Source organism: Chenopodium quinoa, unplaced genomic scaffold (genome assembly GCF_001683475.1).
Source record: "Chenopodium quinoa cultivar QQ74 unplaced genomic scaffold, ASM168347v1, whole genome shotgun sequence".
In the NCBI taxonomy this organism is placed as follows: Eukaryota; Viridiplantae; Streptophyta; class Magnoliopsida; order Caryophyllales; family Amaranthaceae; genus Chenopodium; species Chenopodium quinoa.
Window position 1 is genome coordinate 8,355,791 of NW_018743292.1, and position 25,526 is coordinate 8,381,316.

The 25,526-nt window shown below is 35.9% G+C and overlaps 3 protein-coding genes across 4 annotated transcripts; all 3 read right to left on the reverse strand.

The window, feature by feature from the left end:
• Positions 1–83: 83 nt before the first annotated feature.
• Positions 84–5,594, reverse strand: LOC110736852 (F-actin-capping protein subunit alpha-like). The gene is made up of 10 exons (XM_021917178.1): positions 5,133–5,594; positions 4,890–5,005; positions 4,247–4,336; positions 3,526–3,590; positions 2,857–3,018; positions 2,095–2,173; positions 1,890–1,967; positions 1,094–1,168; positions 769–804; positions 84–492 (listed from the first exon to the last, which is right to left on the reverse strand). Exons 1-10 carry the CDS (start codon positions 5,239–5,241, stop codon positions 385–387), a joined length of 918 nt encoding a protein of 305 aa, XP_021772870.1. The 5' UTR covers positions 5,242–5,594; the 3' UTR covers positions 84–384.
• Positions 5,595–6,022: 428 nt separating this feature from the next.
• On the reverse strand, positions 6,023–12,210 carry LOC110736853. Its single transcript, XM_021917180.1, has 7 exons — positions 11,800–12,210; positions 10,328–10,446; positions 10,172–10,237; positions 8,945–9,142; positions 8,699–8,817; positions 7,226–7,331; positions 6,023–6,980 (listed from the first exon to the last, which is right to left on the reverse strand). Exons 1-7 carry the CDS (start codon positions 12,083–12,085, stop codon positions 6,423–6,425), a joined length of 1,452 nt encoding a protein of 483 aa, XP_021772872.1. The 5' UTR covers positions 12,086–12,210; the 3' UTR covers positions 6,023–6,422.
• A 7,507-nt stretch (positions 12,211–19,717) lies between these two features.
• LOC110736855 lies at positions 19,718–24,136 on the reverse strand. 2 transcript variants are annotated; one of them, XM_021917181.1, is made up of 7 exons: positions 23,507–24,134; positions 22,462–22,539; positions 22,215–22,357; positions 21,380–21,450; positions 20,490–20,585; positions 20,116–20,208; positions 19,718–20,035 (listed from the first exon to the last, which is right to left on the reverse strand). In XM_021917181.1, the coding sequence occupies exons 1-7, from the start codon at positions 24,125–24,127 to the stop codon at positions 19,953–19,955; spliced, it is 1,185 nt and encodes a 394-aa protein (XP_021772873.1). In that variant the 5' UTR covers positions 24,128–24,134; the 3' UTR covers positions 19,718–19,952. The 2 variants fall into 2 exon arrangements, with proteins under 2 accessions (XP_021772873.1, XP_021772874.1); XM_021917182.1 differs by lacking the exon at positions 21,380–21,450 and having other exon boundaries at positions 20,490–20,605; positions 23,507–24,136.
• Between the last annotated feature and the right edge of the window lie 1,390 nt (positions 24,137–25,526).

The following is a 25,526-nucleotide window of genomic DNA, read 5'->3' on the forward strand; positions in this document are numbered from 1 at the left end:
TGCTTATGCCATTCTATAAAAAATGCTAACATATGTCAAAGTGGATTACGTAAATACTTCGTAGTACAAAAAATTCAACATGGGGCACTTAAGTAAAAATGGGGGGAGTAAAGACTATTCATGCTCAAGCAGCCTGACTTCAGATTGAATGTAACTCAAGATACACAAGTTTCACCATTTTTATACTAACAAATGGCATCCAATCTATCAACTATACACCTTTACATCAAAACCAAGATCAAAACAAGTAATAGCAGTGTCATCGAACAAATGATGAACCTTGAACTGGAAAATTGGATTACATAAGGAGGAAAATCTAACTCTAGAAACTCAATTCATTCACAAAGACCGAGGAATTATATACTAGGCCAGCCTTGGCATTGGTCACTTTCGAATGTTAAGTTCCTTCGCAATATCTCTTGTTAGGCTGAATTGCATAGTGCTGTGCCAAGGAAACAAAGTTCGAGTAACTGGTAGCTTTCTCCGAAGATCCTGCCATCACAATTGTAAGAGGTCTCAGAAAGCAATGAGAGAGAGTTGTGAAGACAAATGAACATCTATGCCAAAACTCTTTCATGTAGCACCTCAACACATCCATGACTTTTAAATTTTGCAGATCATATAAGATCAGATATAGGAAACAACAATCAAAACAAATTTACAAAGTGGCTGTTTCTAAATAATAAAACAGTTTGAAACTAAGATTCTGAAATAGCTGGATAATAAAAGGTTACAAAACAAGCAACAAGAAGCTTGGATAGAAAGTACCTTGAAAGTGGTGTCCGGTAGCTTTAAGTATGAAGCCTGTATATGAAAAGTAATCAGCAAAGGATACAGAAAATATCTAAAAGTAAACCAAAACATTAACAAAAAAGGTGGAATGGAAATCAAGGATATTCAACTTCATTGAAAATTTGCAATGCCAAGGGCAGCAGAACAACGAAATGTGTTAGATCTTTTTTACTTTAAAGACACCTGAAGGAATAGGAGCCTTTCTCCCCTTCGCTACTGTTGTTTTATATACCATTATCACCTTTTCCCTTCTACATCCTAATTTATCCAAGCTAGCTGTCAGAAAATCAAATAAAATTACCTCCAGAGCTGCCAAGTACTCTGTTTCCTGATGCCGAATGATGTTGGTAATGGCTAAGGCTGAATCTTCTGGGTTCTGAAACAAAATAAAAATTACGCAGGACACAAGCAGTTTAATTAAGTAGGTAGAGGGTGAAACACAGATCAGACAAATATGCGATAGAAGCACATATTTCTAAGGATAGACTACATCTTTCTTCTTGGGAAGGAAAAAGCAAAAGGGAAATAGTCATAAACACAGCTCCTGCAGCCAACCCCATCAATAGAGATCCATTTGGGAACAAGTTAACTTGCTTCAAGGCAGGGCAAAGTCTTCTTTACACAGTCAATGTATGTCCACAAGGCATATGAAACTTACAGAATATAATGGTAATATGTATAACTAAGAATCCCAATAACATTTATCCAAGTGTGTATTACACTATTATGTTCACAAGTAGCACTGTAAAGGTGTGTATGCCCATTGAAGATAAGCAATAGCATAGCTTACTAGGGAGAGAGCTCAGAAGGATAGCTCCAAGAGCGTGACTTAGCTACATCATCTCGACGGTAGTATTATTGCAAACAGAACAACCAAACAAGTTACGAAGTATATAACTCTGAGTAAGCCCAACGCCCGTCGCTAGGTGAGAACTTTCATTAGTCAGAATTACAGGTCTTCAGAAAAGAAATCCAAGATTCTCTTCAACAATGACTAGCATACCAATCAGTAGGTCCGAAATGACAATGCCCTAGCCAGATATTAACATGACAACATTGAAAAAAAAACAGATGAAAAATATTAAATCTTAATTCACCTGTAGTAGAGTTGAATCACTGCATTCATGATTTGCATCCAACTGAACATTTCCCTCCTCAAAGTAATGAGCCCCTACCTAAACAAGTTAAATAAATAAGAATTTCAGAACCCATTGATCAAACTTCAAGTAACTTCTTTCATTTAACAGAAAATATGAAAATATCCCCAAACCCCAATTCTATCCAATTGCAAGTTGCAACTACCTGCAATATGCCTCGTATTTCCACCATTTGATCCTCATCCTTGAACTCAACATTCCATATCGATCTCCAACTTCCATTGCTGTGTGATACACCAAAGATACTTTAGATCAATGATCAGCTGGAAGATAAGCTCCAAAAACTTTCCATTGGGGGACCATTAATTGAGATGTATCAAGAAAATATTACATGATTTGAAACAGCTCTATAGAAACATATATGACATACAAAACATATAGAAATATAAAATCTCATCCCAACCTAAGTATAATGCAAATTACATCTTCAGTTGTTTTTTTTAGGAACATGACAATAGTATTGGATTTTAATAATATAACAAGATACTGAGAGCTAGAGCGATAAGGGTGCTACAGGCTTTCTGAGACACTAGGCGACTGCAAAATGAAATTTAAGAGCAAGGTAGCTATTTCTCTTTCTATGCATTAGATAAAAGGAAATTGACATTTGCACAGTACCAACAAATGTTTCCGGAAATGATGATGAATATCAAATTATATATTCTCTATTCGTATATATATATAAGTGCAACACGCTCAAAATTTCTGATTAAAAAACTTAGCATAGAGACTTCATGAGCGGAGCTCTAACTAGACCTCTAAATTTCACCGACTCAAAAACACAAGGTGGACTAGACATGTAATGCTATCCGAATTAACATCTAAAAAACAAGAAAAGGAAGGGTAAAGCCTGGAAAGCAGAGAAATAATAGTAGCTCTTAAGGAAAATAAGTACAGATGAACTCACCAGAAATTATTAGGACTGAGCCTGGCGGCAGAAATAACCACAACTAACTCAAAATCAGACCCTGGTTCTTCCACATCTTTTCCCTTTACACAATAAACTGCAGAGAACCCTTTTGGATAAGCTTCACTAGCATATTTCATGACTTCAGCATCCAAAGCACATCTGTAACAAAAGTCAAAAGATAGAACTGCAGATCAACAGGACTGAGTTTAGAGTGCAATGATGAGAAAGGTCTTATATATACTCAATCCGCAAGCCAGAATATCAGGACATGCAACTTATCTTAATCAAACTTGAATTAGTATCTTAAGCGCTGTCAGTTAGATACTTAGATTCAATTGACTGTTATCATAAATGAATAATTGAATCCAGTCCCTAGAAGAACAAAAAATGTAATCCAACTGAACATTTTCTTGCATATGAGAGATATATGATCCTACTCATTCATTTGATTTAGCTAGAATTCAAGCAGTGCTGTTTCAGGAGGTGACAAGTGCCATAAATCTAAGAAAAAACATATAACAGCTAATTAACCATAATTCTATCATCACCAACAGCTTTTAGACTACTAAAAAAAGTCCTGGCTTTAAGGGTAAGTCTATACTTCAGAGCGCATCTTCATTCACCATGGCATTTCATATTAGAAAAAGTACCAAAGTATTTAACCACCTGAATTCCTCAATGTAGGAAGATGGAAGTTCCTCGTCACTAGCAGGTCTCGCCTCTGTACAAGCCTGAGCCAGTTTAGCAAGTTATGATAATTATCATATCAAACATGTATTTAAAAGACAAGTACAAGACTATGAAACAGAAATCAATTTGACAAAAGCTTACATGCAGACATGCTTCCATCCAATCCTTTAATATTAAAAACCAATCTAGATTAAAATGTAGCCCAAACACCCCGGGGTAATTCCTTTGTAGTAAACAAGCAAAGATAAGTCAAAGGTAAGAATGACAAAGGGATAACATATTACAAAGAGCATAGACATATTACCATTTCCAGTTTAGTTTAGTTATAGCACAGGAATACATGTGGGAGATGGGTGTCAAAAGGAACAGAAAGCTGAAAAAGAGTATACTAAATGCAGAGCAAATAATTAAGACAGACTTATCAAGTTCTTTTCAACAATCCAACATTTAAGAAAAATTGAGGAAATTGACATAAGATGGTCACCCAAAAAGTCCAAGAAAATTCCAGTTTGAGATATGTAATTTCATTCTTGATCCTTGTTCTTTTGGTGTAAGGTGTAAATAGTACTCCGTACTATGAAGTACATCATATATAAAAAATAAAAAAATAATAAAAAAAAAGGCACCATACCCTGGTCATAGGCTATAAATTCAAAACAGGGTTAGAAAAGAGTAGCAAATGACAGCAAAGACTCACTTGTTTGACATGATCTACAATAGCAACTTGGGCAGTCCTAGGATCAAGATACTCATTCTCAGCAACCTCACTGAATGGTGCAATTATCACCTGAAACGAAACAATAAGATCAATTTTCATAGACATCACAATTCACAAACACACATCCCAGATCCCATGTCATTGGATACACTACATATTTTATCTCCAATATCAAATAATTAACATCAGAATTCCACTATTTTACATTCTTAAACACAAATACCTCAGAACATATCTTAAAAAGCACTCAAAAACGAAAAATCGAAAAAAGCAACAAAAATAGAAATAGTATAAAGAATCTTGTTTAACCAAATTAGTGACATGGTGCAACATTACACACACATCAAACAAAAAGTAGCTCAGCAATTAAATGTCAATATAATCAAACCGATTAGCACAAGAATTAAGGTTTGCATCTGTGATTAATCTACTTATAGTAATTCCCTCAACAAAAACACCTATAATTTGAGCGCAATTTTACAATGCAGCCAAATATATCCGAAAAAATTTCCAGTAATAAACCCTAAAACATCAAAAAGCTCAACATCTAAAATACAAACCAAATAACAATAAAAACAGAATGAAAAGTAAAATGCTCAAAACCGTCGAAAAAAACACTAACATCACCACTTCTATCAGGAAGCTCGAGACAAATCAAATGAGATTTGTTATACTGAGGAAACGCCTCCAAAGCAGCCAAATTATGCACATTATCATCCTTCAAAATCGTCTTCAAATCTATTCATCATCAACAACACAAAAAACCGCAAAAATCAGCAATAAAATCTCAAAAAACAACGAAAAATCAACAATAAAAAACCGAACAAAAAAGCGACGAAAATTGGAGAGAGAAAGAGAAAACGACCTTTGAAAATGTACTGGATTTCGCCGGCGGGAGAGTTTAAGAGGAACCATTTGGCAATCTCAATCTTCTGTTTATCGCTAAGTTGAAGGTCAGAGTCATGGTCCGCCATGGAAGTTGAGCTTTCTCTCTCTATGAAAAATGATTTTCTCTCTCGGGTGTCGTTGGTTTGAAGTATTGAGTGAGTCTGGGTAGAAAGTGCGAAGGGGAAGGAAGTAGTAACGTGGGTTTGAAATGATTTCAGCGCAGAATTTGCGACACTTTTTTTTAATTATTGTGGTGAAATGGGAGATGGGACTTTCTCTGTCCGTTTCTATTTTTCAAATTATATTTTTATAATGGTGTATATTGGGGGATGGGGTCCATGTTCGTATAATCCGATACAAATAGTCCTGTACTAGTATTTAATTACTCCGTATTGACATTAACAGTAAGGTATACGTGTATGAATTAGATGATAAAGGAGTTGTTCTAATTTTAATTAATTTCAAGTCTTGAATTCAAATTATAGGAACACTTACCAGAAGATTTTTCTACCTTATCAAGACTTAGCTTACCCAAACCTTAATAAGTCATAATTTGACTACTTTAAATTAATGATTAAAGTAGCCTAACATGGAAGTATTATCAACATTTTAATAACAAGCTCGGATCTCCTTATGTTCTATAAATTCTTTTCTTCAACTTCTGTCCTATAAAATATACTTTGTATTAACAAGCATCAAATTGAGTATCATGCAAGTTCATGCATGGGAGCACCGCGCCACAGTTGCCACCACTAGTTGTACTCTTGAATGTCAAGCAAGAGACTTGAGAAGACTCGGATTATATAAAAGAAAAAATTAATCAAGCACCTAAATGGTTTTGGAAGCAGCAATATTGGTACTCAAGTATCAACTAAGAAACTCGATAAACAATACAAAACTTAAGTATTCAGAAATCATACACAATATCCTGCCGACTACAGAAAAAATTGTCTCCAGACAAAGTTGAACAGCAGGAGAAACAAAAATTATACATTCAGAATGTTCAGCATCATCCCTAACTTCTCTAACTTGGCATTTTCCTGAGTTTCAGGGGGTTGAAACTACAAACTAGGACAAAAACTGCTGCCTTCAGGAACAGAAGTAATTAGTTCATATCTACATCTGTCAGATAATCCTATCCTTTATATGTACAATTTTCAGGGTTACAGTACGCTGCCACTGCTGATGACTGGGAAGAACACAAAGCCAACTCAAGGCAAGCCGCTATAACTAAAGATACTGTTAATTTCGACTTCACTACCAAGTGCTAGCATAAATTCACTTTTGAACCATAACTAGCTTCCAAGTATCGTTTCCATGCCCTCAAGGGATTCAATAGCTGATATTCCCTGGACACAAAGTTCAACTGCTTTGGTAATACGCCTCTTGCAGCAAAACCAATATAATCTGTAGAATTTGTGAAACTCTGGATTCTAGACATAATGCTGCCATTAGTATATCTAGTCCCTTCATCGAATTCAGAAATAGATTCCTCTTGATGTGAGTGAATCACTTCTTTGTTTTGCCTTTCTAGTTCAGACATTTCCGAGTCGTCTTGAGATAAAATATAGTTATTCAGGCCAAATGACTCCCAATCAACCTGCTGCATGATTTCAGCAGCTCGGTCAATGCCCTTTAAGGCATATTCTTTAATTTGACGAGGTTTCTCAAGGGCCAATTTGTCCACCTGGAGTTTCAGTTCATTCAGTCGCTGACCTATCCTTGTAGACACAGCATCATATGAATTCCCTCTCAATGCAAGATCTGTTTCTTCAGCATTAAGCAAATCATCAAACTCCATAGGATCGCCAATTAGTACAGTCACCTACATAATTCACATACAGAAGCTATTATACTGATATGCCAGAAAAACAAATTAACAAGAAAACAGTTGCACAGGTCAATGATTTAAGGAAATGAGACTGCACTAATTCTCAACATTGCATAACAAAGAATCAATACAATTACATTTAACCCTCAAACAATAAATAAGTATTATTCTTTAGTTTTGCGGGATGAGCGACACTACGTGATGCATGCAAAATCTGGGAACAGCTAAGTTTGACTTACTGTCTTGCCAATCCTTGGAAAGCTGGCTCCAATAGGTATAATCTCTTGCATACCAGTATGCACAAACGGGACTACAATTGGTGTTTTGTCAGCATCCAACACCAACCTGTAAAAGGAAAAATACACACAGACACAAACAATTTATAATCCTGCAACATTCAGAAGCATATCATATGAGTGCAAACTACACATCCTCATTATCCACCCCCCCCCCCCCCAAAAAAAAAAAAAAAAAAAAAAAAAAAAGAATCTCTGAAAAATGCATGTGATAAATAAAAGCAAAGCATGAAAATAGATGAGATGCAATGCTTTCTTGTCAAGAAACATATACTACCTCCGTTTCAATTCATTTGCAACGATGTGACATTCACCAACATCTAGGGAAAATTTGTTTGTGACCGGTAAATGGAGAGAGAAAAAAAAAAGTTTGCATATGATGAAGAGAGAGAGAGAGGAAAAAAAATGATAAATAAAAAAGGAAAGAAAACATTTGTTGCAAATAATTTGTAGTATCCATTCATGGTAATTGTTGCAAATAAATTGAAACGGAGGTAGTAGTTCATTATCAGATGTCAATGCTCTATTCAGAAGTACATCATTTACAAGTGTAAGTCATACGATTGGAGGTTTCTTACCCCAATAAACAAGTTTAAAATAGCTTAACTAGGAGTCCATATGCAACGCCAATATGAGGTTTGCAAAAGCAATTTTAACTAGATGTTAGCTATCTGAACATGCCTAGTTCCTTTCTATATTCAATCTTTTATATATGCAAAGTTTTCTTCTGCTACTGCTATATTTTTTTAAGGGGTCCTCCTCTTCACCATTTATAATCATTCTTTCATTTGTATGCATTTACAGATACAAGCTGAGGTAATTTGTGTAGAAAAATTAAGTCAACTGAAATTTTGGAATTCTGTCAAATGCTATAATTCATATTAGTTACTCCGGAGTACAAGCTTACAACTCTGGTTAAATGCTATAGTAACTTAGCAAGGGAATCCAATTATAATAGCACTTTTTCCTCATCTCCACTTTAGATAAGATAGAAATTCATTTTGATGACCTTGTCTTGGATTATTTAAAAAAAAATTCTTAAAACCACTTCTTTAAAATCCAACTTCTCCCTTCACCTACCTTGGTAACTGTTTACACCATGATTCAATTAATGCACCTCTAGAACTTTATAACCAAATTAGTTTATCAAGAATACCCCTAAAGGAAAACCCAATAAAGAAAAGGATATTAAAAATGCATTGTTAGAACTTAGGACTAAAGATCTTTATGACATTTTCATTAATTCTTTATCAGACTTTCTACTTTCTCATGAGTTAGTACACTTTCATCTGTACTATGATTACTTTTTTTTTTTTCTTTTTGGTGGAAGGGGCAAGTTGATATTATGAAGATTTCTAAAAGCAATACGGATCAGAATATCAAGACTATAAAGTTTATAAAACAAAAAGATCTGACCTCCCAACACCCCTCTTGGCTGACCCAATAGTTTTCCCACCATCTCGTGAACGGCTACCTTCAGGGAAGATGTGGACCCATCCGCCATTATTTAGTTTAGATATAGCTGTGTCCAGGCCCTGGAGCAGGTAAAGCCACAGATACAGTGTAAAACAGTTGAAATAAGATGGTACAATATTGATCATACAATGTAAAAATTACATTACAGTAGCAATGCTTTCCTATATATTAAGGAAACTGCTATACCTTCTGGTATATCCCATCACCACGAGAAACAGGCAGAACCTTTAAAGACTTGAAGAATGCAGAAGTGACTGGATTTTTGAAACATCGATCACTTGCACAGAGGGTCCATCTTAAGTTTTGAGCATCCATGAGAACACTTGGAGGGAGCAACGAGGCAATCACAAGTGGATCATCCATAGAAGCAACATGATTACTAACCTGCAATGCACAAGTACACATCAGATCATGTTTCTTCCCCTTCTTATAGAGAACTTGCAACGAATGCCGTGGATAGCGAGCACAACAAGGATTGGATCACCTATGAGCGCAGAAGGAAGAAAGGGCAGCAGCTGCAAGGCCCAGCAGAGGAGCCACCAAATCAACCAAGTTAAGGATTGCTGGCAGAGCCTCTCTAAGAATGACAGCTGCAACTTTTTGTCCTCTTTCTTTTTTTGGCTGATTGTGTACATATAAGAAAAAGGGGAGTGGGAGTGTGCTAGGTAGCTGGTGATTGGTAAACTTAGAGTGTAGAGCATTGTACCCTAAAGGTGCTAGTAGAGAGTCGTGGCCTCAAGCCACCTTGTTTGTAAGATTCAATCTTTATTCAATGAAATAGCTGCCTTCTTCCCTAAAAATATTATCCTTTTTTGCTTTCAAGTTCCATTAATACAGCAAAGTATAAGTAGAGCGTTACAGAACTCCCTCACACTATGTATAGAGCTACAGAGATACAACTATACAATTCAACAAATCTTAGTACCTACGAAATAAGGAAAAATGCATAATTTTAAACCATAAATGATACGCGATGTATTGACTGGTATACATATTTTTTCAGCTAATCAAGCTATTAAGGCCCATATAAAAACAAGCATGAGTCCATGATAGGCCAGTATTGGTGATATTTCGAAAAAAATGTCACGCCAACAGCAATCTTTTACTCAACATCACATATATTACGCATCTGCGATGGACAACAATTAAATTGTGACTTTTAATGTGATTATAGAAAGTGCCCTTCATTTAAGAGCAATTCTTGTTCTAATTTGTTGATAGATCATCTTTTCAACATAAAGCAAGTAACCAACATAAACAAAAGACCATCATGCACACAAACGCAAATCATCCAAAACACCCAAATCACCTAAGGTACAACTCTCTAAATGTAACTCATGAACAAGCGCTCACACAATGGTTGGAAGGGGACACTCCAGGCAGTAAAGGAATATAAAAGGAAACGGTACAAACTGTTATTAGTGGCTTCTCCTTAGATTTATTCTGCACAGCTTTAAGTAACTTCTCTGCACCATAAACCTGTCAATCAGACAAATTCAAGAATTTAATGATTTTTAAAGAACAAGGAAAATAACAAAGAATATAATACTGGTCCAGGACGACTCATACCTGGACACGGTTGAGTCCATGCATAAATACATGGCAAACATTCCCAAGAACAGGTACTGCCACAGCCTGAACCATGCGGGTGATAGCTGACTCTTCTTCAGCATAAATATCCCTTTTAACTGCATACATTCAATTTTTTCACAGAATTAACAAACAATTTCATACAAATCCATATCTTAATTTATGTATAAGTGCATTTTAGTATATTAATTTGTAAGTGATGGAAATGGAACTAACACACGATTTCCATTATATATTGTTTGGTATGAAGGGTATGGTAACACACTTCATTTACTTAAGCTAACCATTATCACCCTTTATAACCCTAAGGTAACTAAGTTACCCTCCTCATAGCCTCAATCCTCGATTTGACATAGAAGATAATTTTCATTCTCTATACTAAACAACAAAAAATGGTAGTGATTAGCATTACCCTATCTCCTCTTCAATACTTTCCTTTCCCAACTTTATACCAAACATCCATGAAACATGATTTAACACTTAATGCATGTTTGGTATGAACATTGGGAAGAAAACAAATAAGGAGAAAGAGTAACGCTAAGTGTTGTTACCAGTTTTTTTTTTTTTTTTCTTTTTTTGGGTATGCATGATAAAAGGAATCTCTTGTATCAAATTGCAGATGGAGGGGGAAAGCAATTTTGTTACCATAGGGTTTAGAAGAGTAACACATGGGCGGTAATACCCTTAGGAAATGGAGTGTATTACTACACTTCTCATACCAAAAAACAAGTAATGGAAACAGTTAAATGATCCCATTTCCATCAAATAAAACACTGTAACACTTGAAACATGTTTGGTATGAATATATATGGAGTTGAAAACAGAATCACTGAAGTATTTCAGTTATAAGTAGTTGTATGGTAAAAGTTTCTACTCAACTACCCTCCCCCAACAAATTGGTAAAAGTTTGGTAACACAGAATGTTACGTTCCTCAGTTTCCCTCCTCCCCCTCTCAATTGATGCCATTCTGATTCATCGTGATACCAAACAATCCATCAAATGGTTATCGTTACCCTTACTCTCTTTCACTCGATTTCATTCGAATCCGTTTCCTTCATCCACTTCAAATACACCCTCAATCTGCCCTAACATATCTAATTACGATCAAATTTTTCCACAAACTCCGCAGTAAGTTCATACAACAATTATTAAACTACATGATTTGAGGCAGCCTAATTTATACATTATTGCAAAATACTAGTATCATTTACTTCGTTGATCATCATAAAAATTTCAATACAAAACTGATTAAATCAAAACAAACATCAATTCAACGCATAATCACACCAAACCTTAAAAAATCCAATCATGATCAAATTCAAGCAGATAGTAAGTTCAAACAACAATTACAAATTGATGCAATATACAAAACTAATCAAATCAAAACTAACATAAATTCACCACATAACAAAACAATCGAACTAATCTTCATACTAAATCACAAACTTACCTCGTTTAATGCGAGAGAACGCAGAAGAGGGAGACGCAGAGGTGGAGGTAGAGGAGAGAGAATTACGACGGAAATCACGAAAGCGATGAAAGCAACGCTTAACAGCGGAGGAAACACGGCCATCAACGGCAGAGGAGAGAGAATGACGACGACGGTAAAGGTGACGATCGACGGCGACACGGAAGCGTTGGCGGAGCTGAAGCTGCAAGAAGCGAGCATTAGCTTTGAGAAGATCGCCTCTGTCGAGGAGATGGTGGTAGTGATACTGGTATTGCTGGCCCAGCATTTCAATGGAGGAGAGAGAAAATCTGAAAAGTGATGTTTGTTTGTTTGGAGGAGAGAGAAAGAGAAAGAAAGCGACGGTGGTTTAGGATGTTGGAGGAAAGTGTGATAAAATGCGCCGGGGGAAAGGTGGAGTAGTGCGCATGATAGGGGAGATATTTAGGTTTTGGATAAGGGAGGTTCAAGGTTGGTGGAAAGATTGGGGCCCACAATATAAAGGTTGGTTGGATATAGATATACTGTTAAAAGTTTTTTGTTTTTGTTTTTTTTTTTTTTTTTTTACACATGGATAGAGCTGGTGTCAATTCTAATCTTCGGGTCGAATTATTGTATTCATATGAGTAGAAATTTAAATCGGATACTTTTCAAATTGGGTTGGTCGGGTCAGATTTTGATTCCTCTAGATATGGAGTATGGAGTGTAGAAGATTGGAAGCACTTCTTATATGTTCTAAAATTATCTTATGATGTTCAAGTTGATAATCATGTAGACATGTATGGTGGAGAACATCGAGCAAGGCCTAATGTCTATCGGTTCTAACCCTGGGAGGGTAAGAATAACTACTATGGGCTGTGGCGGTGAAGGTGGGGGCTGCTGCCTCCCCTGGTTTTGTTTGGGAAGGATCCTCATTTTTTTTTACGGGCCCGTCGAATCCTTAAAAATGGCTTCTTGGGGAAGCGTGGTAAGTCTTGAAAAGCCTGATAGAGGCAGAAGCCGGGGTCACCAGAGCTATCTGCGTTGAGTGTGCCGATTGAAAGAAAAGAGGAGATAACTCACCGGCGCAGAAATGAAAAGAGTCGCGCCATTCAAAGCGGAATTCTTTTAAGATCCATTGCTCGATTTTGCGGAATTTTAGGTTTTTATTGGATAACAGGCAGTTTCGAGTTTCGAGATTTGTTTGAAATATTTAAAAATTTAATTAATAATAACGAGGTGAATTCCTTATTTTGTATTTTATGTGCTTTCTTGTTATTTGCCGGTGCAGTTGCTAAATCGGCCCAATTTCCCCTTCATGTATGGTTACCTGATGCTATGGAGAGGCCTCTTAATGGCCTTGCCGCCCCGCCGCTAGCAGAAGCTAAGCGCTTTGGAAAGCGCGCTAAAAACGTTGCTTCTGTCGGCCTTTCTGTGCAACAGTCCACCAGTAGCGTAACCTAACCACTTATTTTGAATCGAAACCTTAGAATAAGTGGTAGCTAGCCGAAGTGAACCAAGTTCTCCTAGCTCTTCTCCTCGGGAATGAGCTATCATATCGCGTTTCCTGCTGATCTTATTCAGACTCCGAGTGATTCCCTATTCCATTTTTTTTCTTTTTTTTCTATGAAAATGGCAGCTTACTAGATAACGCAGAAGGTTTATTCTTTCCATAGATGCCCGATTCGTTTCCTATATACGCTTCCGTTCCATCCGACTACATTGAACTCCTACTAAAAAAGCGCGTAAGGGGCCACCCACCCTCTCTCCCTTACCCTCTCACTCCCTAAGGAATGAGAGGCCACTTTTATAGGTTTGGGCTTTGCGCCTGTGTACATGTTGCGCTGAACCGGAGTGAACCTATCCTTCATTCAGGGCATAGCCCTACTATGACCGAAGAAGACGTCTGAGCCTATCAAAACAGGGCAGCATAAACTGATGGTCAAAAACTGCTATTGTTCTTGAAAAATGACCGGGTCTGGCCCATTCCTCAAACGAAGTTTTTACAGGATCCCTATCTACCAAAATTTTTACTTCTGGTTCCGGCGAACGAATAATCATTGAGTCATCCTCTTTCCGGACAAGACATATAAAGAGACCTGCCAACATTCAAATAATTGGGGAACCTCGGAGAGATATTTAGAATTTTTTTCTTTCACTTCTTTCTATCTTCCATCTCTCTATTTTTTTAGTTATTTACTAGAGCAATTATGATCTGGAAGTTGATCCAGGGCAAGTGTTCGGATCTATTATGACATAGATGTGCGGCGCTCAACGGACCCTTTTTTTGAGATACAAACCCCTTTTTGGTTTTTTTAAGGTAAAAATGACTTTTTTGTGCAACTTAGATAAAAAGAGGTAGATTAAGAGGGAGCCCAGGTTGCACACTTTGATACACGTTTTACGTTTATCATGGCAATTCAGTAAATATTTTGCTTTGTTTTTCGTGAAATGGCTTCAAAATTATATGTTTTCGCTCTGTTGTTAGGTGGGCACTTAGGGACCACTATTAACGCCAAGTTAAAAAAAAAATGGAGAAGCACCGAGATTGGCAGATTGCCTTCAGATTGCTCCACCTTCAAATTGAAACTATGAATTCAGTAAGGCTTCAGATTGGTATACTTCTTTCGTTTTTTGAATATTGCACCACTTGCCTTTTAAGGAAGTTTCACATATATTGCACCATATCCAATTTAGGAAAACAAATGCTTGTGTTCACACTACAAATGCCGTATGTACCCTTACCTTTTAAGGGTTGATTCTTCAAATGATGTTAACAATCACATGGACAATTTTGTACTTTTACCTTTCTTTCTCTTTCTTTTTCCCACTACCTGTACCCAACCCTTATGGTGCAATATTAAAAGAACGGAGGAAGTATATATTTTTTTTTCCTTTTCTTCTTCCTACTTCATCTTCTTCATCCTCCACCTTCTTGCTTTACTGCTCCTCTATTGTAATTGCCACTTTCTTCGTGAACACCAGACCGCTTTCACCATCACCTTCTTCATGAACACAAGGCCACTTTAACCACCACCTTTTTCGTGAACACCAGGCCACTTTTGCCACCACAATTCCGGTGGCTTCACCGCCAAACTAAGCGAAAACCTTAATTGAAAAGGGTAAAAAGAATGGTATGGTTAACCCTTAGAGGAAAGGGTTACGTCCTCTTGCCCAACTCTCAATTGAATGGTGATTGCCCACACCTTCAATGGTTGAGTGCTCTGATTTAGGAGAGAGAAAATGTTCTGCTAGAAGAGAGAATATTAAAGAATGAGAGAGAAAATGTTCGGGTTTTTTTTAACGCAAAAGGGAGCTGCATATATTACATAAATAAGGTTGTCTCCATATTAGCAAAATACATGATATAGAGTTTTAAGGTTATCCACCATATGAAACCAAAGTAGTAAACTAGAATAACCACAAAAGGTAAAAAGAAAGCTAAACACCAGTACACAAAAGATTGCAAGCCCAAAACAGGTTTTTCAACATGATAATGGAGACCAGAAGCTGGAGCATAGTCATTACTAAATGCCCACCATCTCAGGGATATCAGAGGCATATGCTTCGAAGAGCTCAGCTGGTGGGTATAGGTACAGGACTGGTTGTCCTGGGTTTACTTTAGTCCTGCCCATGGTTGCCAGCTTATCTGCAACACGGTTAACAGCCCTGTTTACATGAAAAATAGAGACCTTCCAGGTTCTACTCAGAATAGAAGCCACATCTCTTATAATATTCCCTAGATCATGGTCCTTGAAGGAATCTGGATCTTCTAACATTCTCTTTAAGTCAGCCACATCAGTCTCCAGTTCTAACAACTTAATGTCCCTTGCCCAAGTAGCCAGTAAACCATCTTTGATTGCCAATAATTCAGTAGCAGCAGGAGAGATAACATTGTAGCTGGAAGCATAACCCAATTGCCACAGGCCTTTGTCACATCTAAGAACACCTCCCCCACCAGCATTATTAATGCCCATCCAGGATCCATCAGTGTTTAGCTTGTAATATCCATTATGAGGAGGAGCCCACAATCTGGAGACACAATCTGAAGAAGGAAGCCTGGCTACCTGTTCTTGTTTTAGATTGAGAGTGTAATGGTAATCCACCCAGAATTTATTAAAGGTCGAGTTTATAAAAACCATTTTTTTTCTCAAAGATAGCCATATTTCTAGTTTTCCATAGATGCCAAATACTAACAACAAAAACAATTTTCCAAGTGTAACTATTGTTGAGATTGAAAGAAAGCCAATCAAAGATTAGAGTTAAAAAACGAATGGTAATCGAAATCAGCAAGGGTTATATTTTGGAAGACCAAGGACCAAAAGGCAGAAGTATTAGGACAATCTCTAAATAAATGAATAGTATTTTCATGGGGAGCATCACATCTCATGCAAACTGGGTCAAAGAAGGGGATTTTCTTTTAGAGAGTAGTTCCAACTGGGAGAATATCCCTAACTAGGTTCCAAACAAGCATTTTATACTTAAAACCACAAATTCTTCCAAGAAAAGTTAGACAGGAAATTGGAATTAAGATTGTTGGTTAGGTTATTGGAGTTATAAACGGATTTAATGGTAAAACCCCCCGATTTGTCTAGAATCCATTTAAGTCTATCAGAGACATTAACAAGAGAAGGAATAGGATAGGCTAGAATTAAAGAGCAAAGGGAAGGAGGAATGATATTCGAAACATCATCTAGATACCATTTTTTATTTCTCATGATAATAGAAACACGGCAATGACCTTTTGAGTCAGGGATCTTAATATTTGGAATAAGATATATAGGACACTCTACTATCCAATGGTGGTACCAAAGAGAAGTGTCCTCCCCATTTCCAATATTAATGATAATTCCTTTTTTAAGATAAGGTCTTCCACATAGAATATCCTTCCAAATAATGGAGTCCGAAGCTTTTACATTATAGTCTAAAAAATTCGAATATTTTAGATATTTTTTAGTAAGAATTTGAACCCATAGCTTATGAGGTTGAGTTAAAATTTTCCAACCTAGTTTAGCCATAAAGGATAAATTCCATCTCTTTAGATCCCTAATGCCTAGACCACCTTTGGCCATAGGATCACAAATCACGTTCCAATTAGTTCTAGGGATATATCTAGAACGATTGACACGATTCCAAAGGAAACGTTTACAATTTTTCTGAAGATCTTTGAGAACACTACAAGGAAGAATATTAGTTTGCATAGCACAAATCGGATATGAGTTTAAAACAGATTTTATAAGAGTGCATCTTCCGGCCATGTTTAAAAGTTTAGCTTGCCAATTTCTGATTTTAGAGCAAGTCTTATCCAATAAAGGAAAATAATCTCTAAGACTCAAACATTTGTGAGAGATAATAATACCAAGGTACTTACCAAACGAAGTAGTATCGGTGATATTACAAATTTCACAAACTAACCTTCTTACATTATGGTTCATTTTCTTGGAGAAGATAGCTGAGGATTTCTGAATATTAATAGATAGACCTGAAATGTTCTTAAAAAGATCAAGAGTATTCATCATAACTTGAATATTAGAAGTAGAAGCCTTTCCAAAAAGGAAAACATCATCAGCGTAAAAAAGATGAGAAATATTAATATCCTTTGCAATTTTCATAGGCTTCCAATCCCCTTGGTTAACTTTTTGTTGAATCATAGAAGAAAGGCGGTCAAGACACAAAACAAAAATATAAGGTGATAAAGGATCACCTTGACGAATATCCCTAGAAGGTTTAAAATATTCAGTAATTTCTCCATTCCATAGAAGAGAAATCGAAGGTGAATAAATACAACTTAGAATCAGATTAACAAGATTAGAGGGAAGATTAATACTAAGGAGAGTATCCTTAATAAAGCTCCACTCTAGACTATCAAAAGCTTTTGAAAGATCAATCTTCAAAGCTAAAACATTTGCATGTTTTGAAGCTTTATTGAAGTGACGACAAACTTCTTTAATAATGATGACATTTTCTTCTATAGATCTATTAGGGATAAAGCTAGATTGAAAAGGACTAATGAGGTAATTCATAATAGGTTTGAGACGATTTGAAATACATTTTGTAAGAATTTTATAAATGGAATTGCAAAGGCCAATAGGTCTAAAATCTTTCATATTAGAAGGATGATCACATTTTGGAATTAGGGAAATATAGGAATCATTAATGGAATTTGGGATACAACCCTTAATAAAACATTTAGAAATGAAGTTTTTAATTGAACAACCAATTGCATCCCAATTCTTCTGATAAAAAATAGGCTGGAGCCCATCTGGGCCCGGAGATTTGATGGGGTCCATTTGAAAAAGGGCAACTTTTACTTCCTCCAAAGAAGGAGGCAGACCTAGGTCATCCATAATTGGATGATCCAAGACTTTCGGGAAAGAATTATTATTAAAAAGAGAAACATCAGTGGCAACAGAATTAAAGACAGGTATATAATAATCCCTGGCCATATTCTTAAGAGTGTCTACATCAATGATCCAATAAAAATTTTCCCCTAGATTTCTTGATGTTAGCTATCAAGTGAAAATATTTAGTATTACAATCAGCATTCTTCCTCCAATCCATACCAGATTTTTGCGCCCAAATAATTCTTTCTATTTTATAAATATTATTAAGCTCAGATAGAAGATCCTTTTCCAATTGAATAAGAAAAGACGAATATTTAGTAGATAAAGCGATTTGAATACCATCAATTCTAGCAACTAATCTCCTTTTTTTGTTAGTTATGTTACCAAAACATCATGATTCCAGTGTTTTATGTTGTTAGAGAAAATGTTCTGTTAATGCCTTCTAACGTCGTCAATTTGTTGTCCATGGAAAATGTCAGTATTGCCCTTAACTTTTTAAATGAAAGTACATCCAAACCCCTTGATAAACAATGCTCGTTTATCTAACATGAATTTGCTCGTAGATTAGTAATTTAAAGTTTGATTCTTTAATAAAAGAAAAATAAGTAAGCATGTGGGTGAAAGAGAAAGGAAAAATTCTTTCTTATCGACTAATAACCACTTTTAAAAAAGAGACAATACAATATCGTTACAGCTTACAAAGTTACAAGGGTACAAGATACCAATGGGGTAATTTCGCAATGGTACTTATTTGACTGCTGATTGTTTGGATGGCACAAGTACATACTCCGTAATGGACATTGGCTAAATGTGATAGTTTTGTTGTTATGAATTCTATTCTTAAACCTTTTTTCCACCTTTGGGAGATTGATTCGGAGTACTTTATAAAGTCATATAATAGTCATCCTGTTGGTCATTAAAAGGTTAAATTAAACAAAGAATAACAATTCTATGTTCATACTCGAATGATATCTCAAGTATCTAATAAAAAAGGGTTAATCTTGAGACCTCAAAGTTACTAGATGAATTCCTTACCAACTACACCAAGCCTTGCTTCATATAAGCGTTAGACATATCTATTATCTAACCTTATGTTCAATCAATATAGTTTCCCACAAGTGGAATTTAATACTACCTTCGGTTCTTATTACTCGCAACAAAGGGGTATTATTTGTGAGACATAAAATATTCCTTTGTTGCGAGTAATAAGAACCGGAGGTAATATATAAATTTGTTGATCACTTATAAGAATGTAGTCTTTTTTTGGCAGTGATAAGAATGTATTCTATTTGGGTCTATTACTAATATTTAATGAACCTATAGGGTCACACATTAACAAGTATTGATCTGATATTCATAATTTAGGGCTAACAAGCTTATATTATTTATAGAATTCAACCAGCCTGGCTTTTACTCCCAATCACTTAATTATCAATCTTTTGGCCAACACTCTAGAAAGACTGATTTAAATGTAACAATGCGTGATCCTAACATTTAACATATCTAAGACTTAATTGTCAACCTTAGACACAATTATGTCTCTTGATCATCTTGTACTTTTGATAAACTATCATTCATACACATGAAAATCTAACGGGTAAGATAGCGAAAAGCCAAAATTATTGCTGTTAATTGTAGAAAATTTTATTACTCGTACAAGCAAGCGATTCAGTGAAAAGAATAGATATACAGTGCTCATACAAATCAATACAGAGCAATTTATATACAGAGTATCTTACACATCCTTAATATTGAACTTGGAGGGTTCAGAAAATAGAACTTACATCTAAATGCTTAATCTTATTCTCAAATGAGAAATGACCTTGACGACAGTCAACACAGGAAGATCTGATAATTTGGGGAGGTACCTCCCACATTAAGGTAGTTTACGTCCACAGCAAGTTCTCCAAATTTTTCTGTTACGATAAAGCTACTTATTCAAAAGAAATTTACTTTCGAGAAAACAAATTTAAGATTACAGATAAAAGAGCCAAACCTTCATACAATGTCCGTACAAATTGTACATAATCAGGTATGAGATCTCTGTATATAATACCATCAGGACGAGCATCCAAAACAACCAAGACACCTGATGGAAAGAAAATCAAAACCCTGTCAGCAATCTAGAAGAATATAATTGGTGGTAGTTGACCTCCATTCTATTGTTGGTGTAGCAAACAAAGCTAAGAAGCAGCAACATTCAAAGTGAGCATAATGATGCTATCTCAATTACCAGAGAACCACACCTTCCTCAACAATAAAAAAAAACACACAATCCAATGATATTCAGATCATGATGAAGTTCATGAGTAGATCTAAATGTAATAAGATACATCAGTTACAAGGAAATAAGTAGAATTGTGAATGTACCAGGCGCAGCCCAAGCTTTACTCGAATCGCTCGGCATAGGAGCTAACCAAAGAATGTTCCGTAAATTCATTGTACTGTCATAAGCTAGATCAGAACCTGCAAATAATAGAATGATACTAACCAACTAAAATCAGTATAACTATAGCTAAGACTTTAGCCAATAGTGTCAGAGAAGTCATTTCAATACTACAAAAACTAGAAAATCAGATTACAGCTTTGTTCTTCTCACTTTTTAATCACACAACAACAACAACAACAACAACAACAACAACAACAAAGCCTTAGTCCCATAATGATTTGGGGCCGGCTAACATGAATCGTCAACCCAAGTTCAATTCAAATAGGTTACAATCCTGGTCAATAAGGGCTACCCAAGTTCAATTCACAATTACAATAAAATCAAATAACGGAAATTTAGGTAAAGATACTAGGCATTCTTGGCTCTTAGGATATGTTTTCAACCAATCAGCAATGGATAGTTCATGACTTAGATCACATTTGGACAAGCTAACAGAAAGCAATTCACTAATTTTGCTTTGACTTCTCAATGGAGTGAATGGACCCAATTCCCAACTTCTAGTGCCCATGGTTTGTAGAATTTTTTATCTTTTGGAGAGTGACTTGCTTACTGAGAGTATTGAACTCCAGCTTCTCTAGTGTATAGAGTCTATAGGCTGTATACAGTCTGCTTGCTGAGAATATCAAGCTCGAGTTTCTCAAGTGTGCAGAGCTTCATCTTTTTTTTTTTTTTTTAATTCAAGAAAATGGAATCTCAAGTATCAAAAAGAAAACAAAAAGGGGAAAAAAAAAAAAACTGTTATTTTTATATTTTGGAAACCACAAATCTGTTTAATCCAGAATCGAAAGGAGTTCTGATCATAGTAACTGACCTCTTTGGCAGTACCCCATGTTATATGGAAAGACTTTTTTGTCATAGGCTGGGTATTCCTTAGCATGGAACCTGCCATTTTTTTTGGCATAAATGCAGCAAGTGAGAAAGAATTTAGTATCTAAATAAAGGATCAGGGGAACAGCAACAAACTAATTAAAACAAGCACCCATTGTACTCGTTTTCTATTAAATCCAGGTTTCCTTGTCTATCCAAGGAGTCTACATAAAAGAGTGTGTTTCGCAATGCAGACTGCATATATTTCCCTCTAACCACTGGTATGATACTTACTATACATTAAACAATTTCTTTATTTGTTTCTGAATATATACATTTTATCAACAGCAGAATAGCTATCCAGGCAAATCTTTCACCCACTAAGAAACTTTCATAATACCATCAACAACATCTTACGGAGTACCAATTCCAAAACCTCAATAACTTTCCAACTTCTTGATCCTACAAGTCACCAAACACCTCACATTCTCGTTCCACCAAATTCTGGCATTTGACATACTCTTATATTTTCATAAACCAAAATCCAGTCCAACTGTCAACGTCTTAGGCTCTTACACATTTCACTTTTCAAGGGTATAAAGAGAATTGTACAAAAAACAACCACAAACAATTTTATAGCCACAAAGTTGAGGAAAATTTTTTTGCCCCACAAAATACTATGATCTAGCACCATGGAGTTTAAACAATATCATACTGCAACTTCAATTACAGCTTTAAATTCACGATTGCACTGTGCAAATTGCCATAGATAGGATATGTTGTCTTCTCTATTATGCTCATTTCTAGAGCAGTATAGTTACAATAGGAATTTAACTTACAATATTCCAAGTCTTCCGGTGTCTTTGGCAAGAAAGAGGTGACCATGGAAGAAGTCATAGCGATTTAAAGAAACATCAAGTCCCACACTTGGACCCCGTGAAGCAATCATGTCAAATAAGAAAACAAGATAAGCATTCAACTCCTGCAGGTTGAATAACATCTCACATAATCTGTGAAGAACAAAGAAAATCATAATGCTCTGTAGCATTAAAGAACCTAAAGATTTTTAGTTTAGTTTGTACATACATCATTTATGAAATGCCAGCCATAGGGAGTTCTGGTGAGATGACACTTACATTCCTTCGATCCTTCAACATCAGGAACCTATTACATGGATGTTCAGAGTGTCAACCAAGTATATACTTATGAAATGGTTTTTTTTACTGACCTAGCAATATGGATTCAGGGAGTGAAATGCAAAATGTAAGCAAACAAAAAAAAACCTTCTTCTAGATTTTGGAAGCTTCCATCGAACAATTCATAGTTAAGGGTTCCTATTTCATTCTTACAAATCAGATTTGTACAAGTAATTGATTAATTGCTCGAGTGAAGAGCAAAACAATTAAATCAAAGCCACAACTCATAATCACATAAAAAGCCAGCCTAGTCTTAAGTGCACATAATCTTATACAAGACCTACTTTACATAGAAAATTTTCACGTAGATTTGGAGGGAAATCTGTTTGGTTTCCAATAGAAATGAATCAATCATATCTTAGCACAAGAAATGAATTATTCATTCTGACTCTCCAGTGACTTTTACATACCGTCCTCCCCTTGAACACAATTTCTATTATACACCCAGTACACCATAACCCACTGCAAGTCCAAGCCTGGATAAAGGAGGAGGGTTTCGGTAGGCCAGTGACAGCTAGTGTAAAACTTCGTCACATCAATTAATTTTTAGAAACCAAATTATTCAAAATTCTATTTTTTTCACATTATTCAAAATTCTATTATTCAAATTATTCAAAATTCTATTACTCAAAATTTTATTTATTTTCCAAAGGAGCAAAATTTTGCAGTTAATTTTTGGAAACCAAATGAGCATTATTATTGTTCTTAATTGATCATCATCTCAACATCAATTGTGCACACCTTTTGCTCTATTCTACATTATCAAAACCAATTTAAACAAACATTTCACAAAATCCCTTAACAATTGTGTATTTGGCATTTACTAAATCATCTTATGAAATCAACCTTAATTTCTGATTCTTGTTTTCATTTGCCATAATCCAAACTATGCATTATACAAATGAAAATCAAAATTTCCGAAAAAAAAAACTCACAGGTATGATCGTAGGATCTAGGGCACGGTGAACAACAGCAGGATCACCACCAGAATCAACAGAAAGGCGAGCAAGTTCCAAAACCGAGGAAGGCGGCCACAAAATCAACTCATCCTCTTCATTCTCTCTCCTTTGACCAACAACACTAACCATTGACCTCCGCTTAACATCAACATCATCATCAATTGACGTAGAATTGAACGGAACAAGAAATCTGAAGCAAGACCTGAGTTGTCTCGCAACAATTGGATGAACCTTGGAAGCTTGATCTTCGGGGCCGAGGAGAGAGAGTAGGTCTGCAACTGTGGCTTTGGGAGGTTGAGAAGAGGGGTTGCGAGAGGAGAGAGAAAATGGGAAAGATGGTTTAGGGTTTAAGGAGAAGGAAGAGGATGAAGAAGATGAAGTGAGTGTGAAGGAGAGAGAAAAGAGTAGCGCCACTTTGATTGAGGAGGAGAGAGAAATGTGCCTCATTTCAGGATTGCGCCTACTCGTATCTCTCCCCTCCTTGTTGGTTGCTGCTGGTTTCCCTCTCTTTCTTGTTTTGGTTTTTGTACGGTTGTCGCGGCGTTTTGGTCTTGGCGAAAACTTGTATACAACGAGTGTATGTGGATTAAATCTCATGAAATTAAATGTTATGATTGATTACCAATATTGATAACTTGTATGCAGTAGTTGCTATGTCATTTATTAATGTGCCCGATTACAAATCATGATGTTAAATTTATAAACATTCAAAATAACAAATTGGAAACTTACACATATTACAGTCATAACAATGAATGCTTGCAAAATTTTCCAAAGATTGTGTATTGAACATTCATCAACTGCCATCCACTTGAGTTACATCAAGCATTACATTATATGATACATTGATACATACGTTCATATTTTAGCAAAAAAAAAAATCATATAATTATGTAGCAATTCTTGTTGGGAGAGTTTTCCCTTCGAGTCTACCCGACTTGAATTCAGATTAGTTGGAGTCTAATAGGCTCTAGGATACCGAATATACTTGCATAAATAAGTTATCTTATACCTTTTCCCTATTAGTTTAGTCATATTCTCCTTTCTTCTTCTTTCCTCCTCTATATTCTCTCCCATGTTCCTCTCGCTAAAGAACACAAGTATCATGTCTACCCTTCTCAAATCATAATCAATCACTAACTTAATTTACACTCGTGTATTTGGAAAAAAAAACAAATATTTTAAAATTATTCAATGTATATTATCAAAATATCAAGTTTTTATAGGAAAAATTGACATAAATAATCCGAACTTTGCTTCATTCGCTCAAAATAATCCCAACTTTGAATTATTTTTTAATAATCCGAACTTTAATGTGAATTTTCTTCTAATGGTCCCAAGTGACCTGTAACCGTTTGAATAGGTGATTTTTTTAAAAAAAATAAATAAATTTAACTTACACATGTCACCACGTAATTGGTTAAAAATATTAATTAACTCTTTAAAAAAAATATTAGTTAACAATTATCACTTAATTAAGTAAATATAACTATGTTTCAAAAAAAAAAAAAAGTAAATATAACTAACTATTTAAAAATAATTATAAAAAAACCGACCACCACCAGCCACACTCCCTGCCCCCACACGCCCAGCCCTCCGCCCCCGCCCCCGCCCCCAGCCGCGCCCAGACCCCCCTTGCGCCGGCATCCGCCAAGAACTCCCACTGCGTCGCCTCTAAACCACCATAACCCCATCATGAAACCCCTCTCCCTCCCCCGAAAAATCCCTAACAAACAACCTTCGAAACCCTAGCACTAGGACAGAGAAAATCATCATCAACAACAGCAACAACTCGAAGCTTTAACAGTGGCGGCACCCGACGTTGAAGTGGTCGACTTCGAACCAGAGGAAGTCGATCTCATGGACGAAGATGGCGACGCCGGTGACGTCGACGGCTCTCCTAGGGCTTCTCATCCCAAGCTCAAATCCGCCATTGCCGGCAGCTCGACTGTTGGATTCTTGAAGAAGACCTAATAGTCATATGGCTCTCGTGAAT